This window comes from Lactuca saligna, chromosome 3 (genome assembly GCF_052625555.1).
Source record: "Lactuca saligna cultivar CGN05327 chromosome 3, ASM5262555v1, whole genome shotgun sequence".
Lineage (NCBI taxonomy): Eukaryota > Viridiplantae > Streptophyta > Magnoliopsida > Asterales > Asteraceae > Lactuca > Lactuca saligna.
In genome coordinates this window covers 6,980,411-6,994,625 of record NC_136419.1, presented here as the reverse complement: position 1 = coordinate 6,994,625, position 14,215 = coordinate 6,980,411, and the positions used below count along the sequence as shown (strand labels likewise).

Below are 14,215 nucleotides of genomic sequence, written 5' to 3'. Positions count from 1 at the left end.
AAGAATGATGGACTTAATGGATTAAGTCCTTAATGGGTTAAGTGAGAAACACTTAACTCTAATCGTCATTTTATGTGAAAACCCTAATTTCACTAGGGTTTATTGTTGGGCCTTTTATTGAGCCTTGATGATTGGATTATTAATGGGCCATCCAAGATCAAGCAAATAGATTAGAATAATTAATGGGCTTTAAGGTAAGGCCCATGTAAGGAGTTGGGCCCAATTTGGAAAATTGGACCATAGTTTGGGCCTTTATGATTATGTGATATTGGGCCATTAGAATGTTGAATGTTGCACTGGACTAAATGGTTGGTCCTTATGGTAAGACCTTATAAAGGTTTGGACCCAATTTGGAATTTTAGGCCATGTGTTGGGCTTTGACTCATAGTTGACTTTTGGGCCTTTGCATTGGGCCTTAGGCTTGAATAAAGCTAAGTTATGGGTAAAGTAGTATTTACCCCCAAGTATGTATTTATGGTTATGTGTTGGAACCCAATTATTAATTGGGTGATGTTTTGATATTGACAGTTCGGGAATCTGTCATCCAGCAGCTGGGGGTTATGTCTTCGGGACTTCGTATTTAGCCCTCATGATGCCTTGCATTAACATAAAGCTAGCAACTTTACGTGGTATTTCAATCCTAAGTGACCATATCTATAGTTTGGGGCTTTGGTTTTTGCTTAGAAGTGTCTTAATGCATTAATGATAGGAAAACTCGACGAGTTGCTCTGCCAACTCAACAAGTTGGACTGAGTTTTCCTGTTTTCTGGATACTAAGCGAACTTGGTGAGTTGACTAGGGTTTTCTAAACACTGAAGGAACTCGACGAGTTGCTAGATGCACTCGATGAGTTATGTCAACATGGACTGTTGACATTGGCAGTTAACTTTGACTTTTACCATGGTTGACCAAGTTTGACTAAAAGGGGTATTTTGGGCATTTCAAGATTCTTATGGAATTAGTCTCTTGGAGTCAACACTATTTGTGAGGTAAATTTTTCTCACTATACTTATGGGTCGAAGGTACCAAGACCAACCCTTTGGATTGTTATCCTGGTTATTATATGATTGTATGTTGTTATGATCTGTTAGATCGGTATCCTGGTAGATAGGATGTTGCTATGTTTGTTATGATTTGTTAGATCGGTATCCTGGTAGATAGGATGATGTTATGGTTATTGATCTATATGATTTGTTTTTGTCTGCTGATTGATTATGTGGTTATGAGTTATGTATATGTCGATATGTGTGTGTGTGTGTGGTCGGGTTGAGGCGGTCCTGCTTTGTGCTGAAGGCCAACAGACCCAGGGCGACCCGGATAGACTGTAGGCCCTGCGAGGCGGTCCAGTCAGGCCGAAGGCCCGACAAACGGTCCGGATAGGCTGTAGGCCTTGTAAGGCGGTCCAGTCATGCCGAAGGCTCGGGAGCAGTCCAGGTAGACTGTAGACCCTGCAAGGCGGTCCAGCCAGGCTGAAGGCTTTGTATGCGTATTGTTATTTTTATATGTTATCTATTGGGTGATGGTACTTTGGGAGAACTCACTAAGCTTCAGGCTTACAATTTTGGTTTGTGGTTTCAGGTACTTTAGATGATCGTGGGAAGACGAAAGCTTGATCGTGCACCTCCTCATATTTTGTGTTATGATTTATGGGAATTACTCTGATGACAAAGTATTTTGAAAACAATTTGTAATGATGGTGTTTTTGGATGTTTGAAGAAGTTAATTTTTTTTTTTTTTTTTTTTTATGAATTTTATGGATGTTACAATATGGTTCCCGAAAAATTGTATGCAAGACCAGGGTTTTGACCATGATAGTTCTATGTAGGATGCTAGTTGTTTCTGTGATGTTTGCATGGAAGACCATAAGGTGACTCTTGACACTTGTTTGTAAGACCCGGGTTTTGGCCCCTGGCTTGGCAATGAAAGGCTATGATACAACTCATGAGTCATGACATAATAGTGATTGTAAGACTATGGTTGGCACGTAGCATTCTCTATTCTATATATGATATATGATATTTTGGGGAACTCATTAAGCTTTATGCTTACAGTTTCATGTTTATGGTTTCAGGTACTTCCGGTTCCAAAGGGAAGAGCTCGACGTGACTGCACAACATCCCCAGAGTTTTCCGCATCAACTATTTATAATTTTTACTTTGATGTTTAAATGATATATTCACTTTGATCGGTTTTGGAGCAACTCGTTTGTATGATTTATTGTTTTTAAAATAAAAATTTTACTATGAATTTTTGGGACGTTAATAATGATGCCAACAACATTGATGGCGAATTTCAATGGCGAATTTCAATAAATTATAGGGTTAATGTTTATTTGTATTTTAAATTTTTTTTTATAGGTATTTCTTAATAGCACCCTACCTTACCACTTGACTAGTAAAAAGCCATTGTACTAAAAAAAATAGGAATTAACTTTTAACAAATGAGTAAATGATAATAAATAAATTTTCTTATTGATGTCTCTGAGCATTATTGAATTCCATTGAATGAAGTATTTTATGGTTAAAAGAGTATTAAATTTTATTATTGATGTTTGGGAGTATTATCGAATTCCATTGAGTGAAGTATTTTATGGATTTTGAACTACACACTAATTTATATGAATTAAATTTCAATTAAATCTTATGAAGTACCTTCAACCGTATGGTTCTAAGTATTCAAATTAGCATATGCAAAATTTATGTTTTCAAATTAGTAGACATATAATTGTTTTTTGACCTTGATGAAATTATATATCTATTAATTTGAAGAGTAAACGTTTTGTATATGTTAGTTTAGAAACAATCATATCACAAACAGTTCAATCACTTATAAGTTTTCAAATTAACATATACAAAAAATTATGTTTTCAAATTAACTGTTTGTCATAAAATTGTTTCTAAGTAAACATATACAAAACATTTAGTCTTCAAATTAAAAGATATATAATTTAGTCAAAGTTAACAAACAGATAACATTCGGTTTCCAAATTATCAACCACAACTACAATTGAACTTTCGTATTCTTCATAAAAAAAACATCATAAGCAACAACAATAATAAAAGAATTATGAGGTAAAATGAAAAGTCGTTCCATTTTTTTTTTATTACCGCTAAACCTACTTAAATATTAGAATGGACTTTTTTTTTTTTTTTTTTTTTTTTAAATTTAAACATAAAAAAATCCAAAAGTATAATTTTAGGTTGCCTTATTTATCCTCACATAGTTTATTTGACAACTTAACACGAGAGGAGTGCTTAACAGTTAACACGAACTCACGAAAAGTACAAAACATAACAACATGAAGATCGAAGAGTAATGGCTGTTTTGTAAATTGTTTCAAGTTTAGGTCTTGAAGTCAAATATCTTCGTTTACCGCAAACCTAGAACCAACGAGCAAACTGCCGATCACGACACAAAGAAAACGAAGCGAAAAACCACACAACACTCTTCGACCCGCACCTAAATTCCTGTTCTCAAGCATCTTCTTACTCTAAAGTCGCTCAATTCGAAGCATGCATAGAGAAAGAAAGTGTCTTCGGCATTGAACAAATTAAAGGTGAGTCTATAATTTACTGAAATTGCTTGGTAGGTTAAAGGCTGTTGTTGAATTTTGAGAGTGATATATACTTTTCTGTGTATGGATTGATTCAACTTGATGCGGTTGTTTATCTAGAATCTTATGGTTTGAAGATTAATTAAATGGGGAAAAGTAGACCTAGGGCTGCAGAAAAAAGGGTTTTAGGGCAAGGGTCAATTGTGTTAACATCAGGCTCCTCGTTAGCTATACCACCTGCACCTGTTTACACCCCTACGGAAGAGGAGTTTAAGGACCCATTGGCATATATTTATAAAATCAGACCAGAAGCCGAGTCATATGGGATTTGTAAAATAATTCCTCCAAAGAATTGGAAGCCCCCTTTTGCCCTAGATTTGGATAAGTTTTCATTTCCCACAAAAACCCAGGCCATCCATCAGCTCCAAGCAAGGCCTCCGGCTTGTAACTCCAAGACATTTGAACTGGAGTACAACAGATTCTTGGAGGAGCAATGCGGAAAAAAGGCTGTGAAGAAGAAGGTGGTTTTTGAAGGAAAGGAGCTGGATTTGTGCAAGCTGTTCAATGGGGTGAAGCGCTTTGGGGGTTATGATAATGTTGTGAAGGAAAAGAAATGGGGAGAAGTATTTAGGTTTGTGAGGTCAGGCGGGAAGATATCCGCATGTTCAAAGTATGTACTATGTCAGTTATATAAAGAGCATTTATACGATTATGAAAACTATTATAGTAAGTTGGATCGGGTGAAAGAGAAGAGTTGCAAGAGAGGAGTACAAGGAGAGAAGAAAAGCGGACAGCAAAGCTGTAAGAGAAGTCGAATCAATGAAGCAGGCGATAACATTAAACTACATCATAAGGGAAAGGATGAAGAATACGATCAGATATGTGAACAATGCAGAAGTGGATTGCATGCAGAAGTAATGCTTTTGTGTGATAGGTGTAACAAGGGATGGCATATACACTGTTTGTCACCACCTTTGGCACGGGTCCCACCTGGCAACTGGTATTGCTCCGAGTGCTTCAACTCTGAGAAGGATAGCTTTGGATTTGTCCCTGGTAAACAGTTGACCTTGGAAGCTTTTAGGCGTGTGGCTGATCGGGCAAAGAAGAAGTGGTTTGGTTCAACATCTGCCTCTAGGGTTCAATTGGAGAAGAAGTTTTGGGAAATAGTGGAAGGATCTGTTGGTGAAGTTGAAGTTATTTATGGTAGTGATCTTGATACTTCTGTTTATGGTAGTGGCTTTCCACGTACAGCTGATGAAAGACCATCATCTATACAGCTGAATGAATGGGATGAATACAGTGATAGTCCATGGAATCTTAACAACTTGCCCAAGTTACAAGGCTCCATGCTTCGTGCTGTCCATCATAACATTGCTGGTGTGATGGTGCCCTGGCTTTATATTGGGATGCTGTTTTCATCTTTTTGCTGGCACTTTGAAGACCATTGCTTCTACTCCATGAATTATCACCACTGGTATGTATAGCTTGAGTGCATCTATTATGGCTTAATCATAATAACAATAATTCAGTTTTATATTATCTTGAAATGTGATCTCAATTATTTTTCATATACTTTCAGGGGAGAGCCTAAATGTTGGTACAGTGTCCCTGGTAGTGAAGCCAGTGCTTTTGAGAAGGTAGGCCATTGGCATTTCCTTTTAAATAAAAGTAAAGTAATTACTGTTGCTGACCTGGAATTTCCATTTTACTGCAGGTAATGCGGAACTGCCTTCCTGATTTGTTCGATGCGCAGCCTGACTTGCTCTTTCAGCTGGTTACTATGCTGAATCCATCTGTCCTGCAAGAACATAATGTTCCAGTTTACAGTGTATTACAGGTTTGATTAGCAAAGTCAATAACTTACTACTAATTCATTATAAACGACTCTTTCAATTATTACTTTTTGATATTTTATGGTGTATCTAATTTTTTTTTTGTGCTTCTGGTAGGAACCTGGGAATTTTGTTATTACCTTTCCTAGATCTTATCATGGAGGGTTCAACTTTGGTGAGCTTTTATTCATTTAGAAGTTGAGTTTTCTAGATTTCATCTTTCTTTTTTGTTTTATCAATTACCCCTTGGTCTTGTCAGGCTTAAATTGTGCAGAAGCTGTGAATTTTGCTCCGGCTGATTGGTTGCCTTATGGTGGTTTTGGGGCAGAGCTTTATCAGCATTATCGCAAACCTGCTGTGTTGTCCCATGAAGAGTTGCTTTGTGTGGTAGCAAAGGTCAGCAGTTAGTTACTTGTTCTACTTGCTCTGTCTCTATTGCGATTGAAAATCTTTTTTATACGTAGACATTGCCTTGTATTTACAGAATGATTTTGATAGCAATGCGATACCTTACTTGAAGAAGGAGTTGCTTCGGGTATACAATAAAGAAAAGAGTTGGAGAGAACGGCTTTGGAAGAATGGCGTTATTAGCTCTTCAGTCATGGCTCCTCGGGAGCAGCCAAATTTTGTTGGAGTTGAAGAGGTAGCTTGAGGTTTCCGAGTCATTTTTTTTTTCTCTAATGTTCTGAAACATTAACATAATGGTAGTAAATTCTATGAAATTTGTGAACTATGTGTGATGTTGTAGGATGCGACGTGTGTCATATGTCAGCAGTTCTTGTATCTGTCAGCTGTAGGATGCAGCTGTAGGCCTTCTGCTCTTGTTTGTCTGGAGGTAAGGGATATTAACTGTTCCCATTCAGACCATATAATAACTTTTTTCCCTGTAATTGTAATCAACAAATTTACATGTGCAGCACTGGGAAAACCTATGTGAATGCAAGCCCCGCAAACGCCATCTTCTTTACCGCCACACACTTTCAGAGCTAAATGATTTGGTCATTATGATGGAGAAGGATACTTCTGAGGAAACAACCCAAAAGAGAAACACACGAAAGCTTTCCACTTGTACCAAGGACTCACCCTCTTTATCAAAGAAGGTTTGAAAACCAACCGAATATCTCTGCCTTTTAAGTCATGAAGATATATTTTATAACTGTTTTATTGGTGGTTATATAAATATTTAGGTTAAAGGTGGCCATGTTACACTGGCACAGCTTGCTGAAGAATGGCTCGTAAGATCTTGTAAAATTCTTCAGATGCCATATTCAAGTGATGCTTATGCCAGTGCCTTGAAAGAAGCACAACAGTTTGTTTGGGCTGGTTCTGAAATGGATCCGGTAAGATTGAAGTCTCTCATTGTTTTTCCAGTTTCCTATTTTTATTCTTTGGTTAAAAAGAGTCTGCATTTATGTCACAATGTGAATGAAAAATAGGTGCGAGAACTGGCAAAAAACTTGGCTGAAGCTCAGAATTGGGCAGAAGGCGTAAGAGATTGTCTTTCAAAAATCGAATTGTGGACATGTCATGATGACTGTGAAGTGGAGAGAGTAAAGATGGAAGATGTGACCTCTTTGCTTGATGCCAGCCCTGTCCCTTGTAATGAACCTGGACATCTGAAGTTGAAGGTGAATGTTATTTCAATCCATTATAAAAAAATGTCCGTTTTTTTTTACTAAATAAGTGTGTTTTCCTTCATAGGGTCATGAAGAAGAAGCGAGAGTGCTGATTCGAGAAATATGTGCTGCTCTTTCAATATCCTCCAATGTTTCTGTATAAGACCTCTCATACTACTTCACTCCAGCTCTTTTTAAAAATTAAAATTTGGTGATCTCTTTACTTTGTTATATTTTCTTAGATTACTCATCCTTGGTTGTATTTTCAGATTGTTGATTTGGAAACCTTGTACTCCAAAGCTTCCAAGTCGGCTATATATGTAAAAGAGAGCGAGGATCTATCAACCAAGCTGTCAGCTGTGAAGGTTAACTTTGTTACTTAACATCCAACCATAGATGTTTTATTACTTTCTGACATATTCTTAATTTGTCACTTTAGCTGTGTCTACAAACTGTAAGAAACTGCATCTCAGAGAAAACTCCGGGTGTGATCGAGGTTGATGTCCTCAATAACTTGAAATCAGAGGTGACTAAGATATAGTGCTTTCAACCTGTTGTTATATTGTCTCTATATCTTGTCGTATGTAGACATTCATTGTTGTATGTTATTTCAGATTGTAGAGCTTCAACTCCAAGTTCCCGAAGTGTCCATGTTTTTGGATTTTGCAAAGCGTGTTGAATTATGTCAATCTCGATGTACTGAGATGTTGAAAGGTTCTATAACACTAAAGGTTGGTAATTTAGTGATTTATGCTAATAGATAAGTATGAATGAATGGTACCTTGTATAATATGGAACATAATACATCATACATGATGTGCAGAATCTTGAGGTGCTTGTCCAAGAATATGATGGTTTTACTGTAAATGTACCGGAGTTAAAACTTTTGAGGCAGTATCAGAATGATGCCCTTTACTGGATTTCACGGTTTAATAACATTTTGAAGAATATTCATGAGCGGGAGGATCAAGAAAATGTTTTTGATGAGTTGATTTGCCTTGAGAAAGATGGATCATTGTTGAAAGTTCAAGGTCTGCATCTTGCCTATTCGCATGCTTTTTACTTCAATCATATTAAATATATAGCTGTCACGTTTTGTTTTTTTCTAAGTATATGGTCATTTTGTTTGCTTCTTTTTTGGATGTAGTTGATGAGTTGCTTCTTGTTGATGTGGAGTTAAAGAAGGCTTGTTGCAGGGTAAAAGCTTGGAAGGTAAACTTCATACTACGATTATTATCTTATATTTTGTTTAACTCTCACTCTGTTCTGTTCTTAATGAATCTGCTTGGTGTAAGCTTCTTCTTTTTACACTTGTGCAGGTGCTCCGTAGTAAAATGCCTTTGGAATCTATTCAGCAAGTAATGGATGTTGCCACCGAGTATGAATTCCTGGATTAATGCTTTTAGCTATATCTTTTCTAGTTGTTAGATATCTATGATTATTAGTAAATATATGCTGATGTCATTCAGACTACAAATTGGGAATGAGAAGGTGTTCAGGGAAGTTTCTGATGTACTTGCTCGAGCTGTGTGCTTGGAAGAAAAAGCAAAACATGTTCTTGCGTGTGAGGTTCAGATGTCTGAATACGAGGATGTTTTAAGGTTTGTTACAACTGCAATCTGAATGTGCTGTGGTACAAATGCAAGACTCATAACCAAATATATACTTTCAGGATGTCGGAAGATCTTTGTGCACTTGTACCTTCTGTTGATGGTGTCAAGGAAGCTTTGTTAATGGCAAAGTCTTGGTTAATCAAGTCTAAACCATATTTAGTCTCTGATCTCTCTGTGATGTCGGATGCAAATTCTTTGCTTAAAGTTGATGATCTGAAGGTTTGCACTATATCTTATCTTGTCATGATGGTTGTTTGATGCATCATGCAAGAGTGGTTTCTGAGTCAATTCTTTGAACATATGATACAATTCTGCAGGAGTTGGTTTTGAAATCAAAGTTACTGAAGATGTGTCTGGAAGAGCGATCTTTGCTTGAAGATGTTTTACAGAATTATATAAAGTGGGAGCACCATGCATGTTCTGCACTGCATGATGCCGAGTCATTGTTGAATATTCTTGATGTCAATCTATCCTATGATATTGTCTTCAAAATTGGAGATCAGATTACTAAGATGGAGTCCATAATGAAAGCTGAGTATTCACTTCGTTTTGACTCCCTTGTCATTCCAAAACTACAGGAAACTTGTGCAATTCTCCAGTGGTGCTTTATAGCTCTTAATTTCCATGCTGTTGATCCAACTCTCAAGGTGAGTTAAATTTCGACATGCAATGTGATTGCTTCCTTTTTTTCTCCTAATTGGTGTCATGTTGATTTTTGTTAGCCTGTAGGTACCATGTTTCCTAATGATATTATCTGATCTTTTTTTGATCATTTTGCAGGAAGTTCTAACGTTATTGGAGGATGCAGAAAAACATCATGTTGCATATGCATCTCGTCCTTTTTGGAGGTCATTGGTTGATGGTATGAATTGGCTTAAGAAAGCCTTAGAGATCCTTGGTCCATGCAATGACAATAAAAGGTTTGATTTGAGTGACGTTAAAGAAACTTTGAGACAATATAAGGTATTAGTTATTATTCTCTCCAGTGTTAATATGCGATTAGTGGCAGAAACATTGTTTATTTTGTTCAAGTTTATAATAAAGAAAAGAGGGCATGCTGTTTATCCTTTTTCTTTTTTCTTCCATGTATTTTACTTATGACATTTTTTGATGGCAGATGATTAAGATTTCCTTTTCGTTGATCGTTGACCAATTACTTGATGCTGTTAAGAGGCACAAGTGAGTTTCACCAATCATCCAAATTCTCCTTTAGTTTTTTGCTCTCTTTTTATTAATTGTTTGGATTTAATCTAGATATATAAGTTGATGGCTATAGCTAAAGTGGAAGATTTCTTGTAGTAAATATATGTGAACTATAAAATTATTGAAAAAAATTCATAAAATCAGAAAGGTACTTTTTGTTCTTCTACTATTAGATGGTAATCTGCTTTTCGGTTATTGCAATAGTTCTGATTGCTGGATTTTAAATGCTCGTATTAACCTAGCACTACATTTTCATATGATGCCATAATGATGGGTACTTTCAACTACAGTTCATGTTGCATACCTTCTTAATATGTCATTAATTTGTGATCTAACAACTTACATTACATTCATAACCCCTGGAATAGCTACCTCAAATACCGAGGATCCTTGGCCCATGAAGATTACGCTCGAATTTAATACTAAGGGAATTGTTTATCCCCTAAATACAAGGGATTAACCAAACAATTGGATTGAGATTATTATTAGTTTTCTCTAGGCTTTGGATGAGACAATCGACTTCTTGGAAGACTAGAGAAGCTTTGTGTTTGTCATTAGTTAATTTAATTCAATAAACTTGTTTGGATCCTATTTAAATAAATACTTATACTTGGTGGAAACAATTTAACTAGAATTGACATTGAGGGAATTGATAGAAAAAAGAGATACTAACATAATGTCATATTTTCTTGTGCTCTTCATTTTATTTCTTCTTCTGGAATCCAAATGAAACGAGGCACAATGTGACCAAGCATTGCCATCTCCTGCTTGAGCCCCACATTTACACTTGAGTAATAAATTAACCATTATTATTAATTTGAAAGAATCAATAAGAATGTGAACGTCTATTTAATGGGCAAAAGAAAAGGTTTGACTTGTCACGTTATATTAAATGATAATACTAATTGTCATATACTGTAACATTTATAATTATAAATTCTTATTAATCCAGTGGTAATTATCTTTTTCAAGCAACATTTTGGCTTTGTGCTGTGCAGTGTATGGGTGGAGGAAGTGAAATCTTTTTTCAACTGCAGCAGTGGAGATCGATCATGGTCTTTGTTACTGCAACTTGAGGTGATGTTTTTTTTTTCTTCTTCTTGAATGAAGTTATCAATAGAGAACCAGTAGTGGTCTCTTACTGTTGATATCTTGAAAGCGATCCATCTATATTTGTTTTAGCCTTTTAGGGTTGGTATATAATATATGTAGATGTAGATGATAGTAATATTACATTTACTGAACCAATGCAGGGAGTTGGAAGCACCGATGCTTTCAGTTGTACGGAGATGGAGATGGTTGCATCTCAAGTACAAAAGGTGAAAGAGTGGAAGCAGAGAGGCAGGGACATTGTTGGGGTTAAAGCTGGAGAGGATAATCTGCTACTCGATGCTCTATCTCAGGTACGCATGTTAATGTTATATACTTTACTTGTATTGATAAATAAACTCTTATAGATGTTTGGTTTGGACATCATAATGAGCCTAATATTAACCTTCTCCATCATCTTATTCTTATATATATGTTTTTCTTTTTTGTGCAGATATTAGATAGTCTAGACAGATCTTTAGAGTTGTATAACACGACTGATGGCTGCAATCAAAACCAAAGAAGGTTTTGCATGTTCTGCTCATGTGAGTCTGGGAATCAGGAACTCTCAACTTGTTCAGTGTGCATGGAATGGTAAGAAGCTCTCATGCTTTCTTTGTGCTTCTTTGATTCAAAAAAGCGTCATTTTCCATATATATATATATATATATATATATTTTATACTCACTGTTATTAATTATTATGTTGCATGCAATGCAGCTATCATATGCAGTGCATAAAACCAAGTTTAGGATGTGGCACAACTCAAAGTCATGCATCAGCTCACATGTGTCCCCATTGCCACATCATTGAGAGTGGCAAAATCTCTCAGCTGGTACGATTTAGTTACTTTGATTAAAGAAAGTTTTGAAATTATTATATATTTTGATTTGCATTTGGTTTTCAGAAAATTGATGCAAAACGTCCCGAGCTGGATATGTTTGTGAAGCTTCTATCAGATGCTGATAACCTATGTGTCGAGTAAGTAAAATCAACAGAGCATGAGTATGAGTATGACTGCTTAAACAACAAATCCATTCATTCATTGATGTTTGCTTTGCTTTGTAGGATTGAGGAAAAGGTTTTAATTGGTGAAATTGTAGAGAAAGCTGTGGCATACAAAGATTGCTTGACTAAGATTGTAGAATTTTCCTTGGCTTCTCTAGGCAATGACCCAAGTGTTGTTTTTTCTAAACTGTCCACTGCTTTAAAGGTAACTTATATAAAATACAGGTTTCAGTTGTTATTATATACTGTAGTATTTTTTTTAAAAGGTTTTTATGTGTAATGTTTTTTATTTTTTTGGGTGCAGGCAGTAGAGGTGGCTGGGGTGTATGATGGTGAAAGTAACAGCAAATTTGAGTTTGCATTAGCAAGAAATTCATGGAGAGTTCGAGCATCTAAATTATTACAACCCTCCTCCTCCTCCTCACAAAAACCTTCAATCCACCAGATCCGCCGCCTGCTAAAAGAGGTATTACTACTACTACTACTACTAGTCATTTCTTGATTTTGTTATTTTTTTTCTATCTATATTTATGGAATTTGGATATAAGAATATGATTTGGTTTGGTTGCAGGGGGTGGCTATAAAGGTTCCTTTGGAAGATTATTTGTGGAAGAGACTTACGGAAATAAAGGAAATTGGTTTGCAATGGGCGTTGAAGGCGAAAGAGGTTTCTGCTGATTCTGGTGCACTTGAATTGCATAAAGTTTTTGAATTAATAGATAAAGGCGAGAATTTGGCTGTGCACTTTGACAACGAACTTAAGGTAAAAGTAGAATGAATAATAGGGTACCTCAATTTGTATCTTGAAAATTCTCTCCTTCCAAAACATACATATTTTTCCTAAAATAAAATAAAAATAAAAATATTGTGCAGTTATTACGAGAACGCAGTATGCTCTACTGCATCTGTAGGAAGCCATATGATCGGATACCAATGATTTGTTGTGATAAATGTGAAGAGTGGTATCACTTCAAGTGCATCAAGTTATCATGGGTGCCAAAGGATTACATTTGCCCTGCATGCAAGATAGATCTACTAGATGAGATTGAGATTGAGATTGAGGATAATAGATGTACCTCATCATCAATAATCCAACAAGACAGGCAACTCTCTCTCTCTCTCTCTCTCTCTCTCTAGCAACCTACTTTCATTTATTTGTAAAAAAAAAAAAAAGTAGCAACATAGTAAATGTTTGACTTTGACTTTGACAGGTCAAATGTTAAACTGAAATGTGAAGAAGAGCCTCAGACCCCGTCTCCAAGACCAGTGGAGTTGAGAAGGGATGCAGAGAGCAAGGATATTAGTAGCAGGCGACGCAGTGGAATCGAACGCTTGTTATGGAGAAACAGAAAGCCTTTTAGAAGATCAGCTAAAAAGCGAATACAGCTTGACATTTTTTCTTCATTTTTTCATGTACATTCTTAATAAATTATAATAAGTCATAGCCATAGTTTTGTTGTTGATCCACTTAAATTGGGAATCTCATCATTTAATTTATTCCCAGTTTTGTCATCTCATGATCTCATGGTCTTTAGTTTGGGTCTGATGTTGTAGGACATTTTTCAATTATTTGTATTGTTGTACCAACTGCTAATAACTAATCCCAGATTGCATCAACTCTCAACATGCCAAACGTATTTACTATTTTTATACCCTTTTTATTTCGAATTTCCTCGCTTTCTCGTGTTTGCTTGTGTAAATAAATTCTGCTTTTGTATAATTAATAATATTATATTACTTGCACAAAACCGTTTAATGAAGGCTAAGGTAAAATACTTCTAATCTTATTTCCAAATATGTATTTTTTTTAATAATATTATCCATGAACACTAGAATAACTTGTACACGACTATCTTTGCTTATTGTATTTCAACAAATTAAAAATAAACATCCGAATGCCAAATAAATAAACATGTTAGAATCAAGATAGATATAAGATTAAAATCGCAAATAACACAATCAGACAGTTTTCCAATGCCTGGCTGCCAACAAAGAATACGTTGTATCTTATGTAGTTATAAAATACTTTTTTTAGATGATAATTTCAAGGGTACCCTAATTTCAGAACTTGTCAAAAGTGTTATTGTGCCAACATAAAAACGTTGATACCAATTTAAATGATTCAAAATGAAAAAGTCCTACATTTTATTCAAAATTTGAGTAATAAAACAACATTTAAAAAATATTATATATATTGATATAAAACAATTTATTAATACATAGTTGAATAAAAGGTCAACATATATATTTTATAGGCTCAAATTAATTAGGGCATTTTCTTCGAGTATTATACTTGTTAAT

General features: G+C 35.5%; 1 protein-coding gene across 1 annotated transcript; it reads left to right on the top strand.

The window, feature by feature from the left end:
- Window positions 1-3,330: 3,330 nt before the first annotated feature.
- LOC145034351 (transcription factor jumonji (jmjC) domain-containing protein) lies at window positions 3,331-13,531 on the top strand. Its single transcript, XM_078982740.1, has 33 exons — window positions 3,331-3,556; window positions 3,674-5,027; window positions 5,133-5,190; window positions 5,268-5,390; window positions 5,503-5,560; window positions 5,645-5,781; window positions 5,870-6,028; window positions 6,134-6,220; window positions 6,303-6,485; window positions 6,573-6,725; window positions 6,822-7,013; window positions 7,087-7,158; window positions 7,271-7,366; window positions 7,441-7,527; window positions 7,616-7,732; window positions 7,825-8,032; window positions 8,149-8,213; window positions 8,321-8,379; window positions 8,471-8,602; window positions 8,674-8,833; window positions 8,932-9,261; window positions 9,395-9,577; window positions 9,732-9,793; window positions 10,816-10,894; window positions 11,071-11,220; window positions 11,361-11,500; window positions 11,627-11,741; window positions 11,814-11,887; window positions 11,975-12,119; window positions 12,219-12,380; window positions 12,486-12,677; window positions 12,788-13,017; window positions 13,126-13,531. The coding sequence occupies exons 2-33, from the start codon at window positions 3,700-3,702 to the stop codon at window positions 13,337-13,339; spliced, it is 5,550 nt and encodes a 1,849-aa protein (XP_078838866.1). The 5' UTR covers window positions 3,331-3,556; window positions 3,674-3,699; the 3' UTR covers window positions 13,340-13,531.
- The last annotated feature ends 684 nt before the right edge of the window (window positions 13,532-14,215 follow it).

Coding starts and splice junctions, on each gene's coding strand:
- LOC145034351 (XM_078982740.1), top strand. CDS start 3,700: ATGGGGAAAAGTAGACCTAGGGCTGCAGAAAAAAGGGTTTTAGGGCAA. Junction 5,028..5,132: donor TCCATGAATTATCACCACTG/GTATGTATAGCT, acceptor ATATACTTTCAG/GGGAGAGCCTAAATGTTGGT. Junction 6,221..6,302: donor CTGCTCTTGTTTGTCTGGAG/GTAAGGGATATT, acceptor TTACATGTGCAG/CACTGGGAAAACCTATGTGA.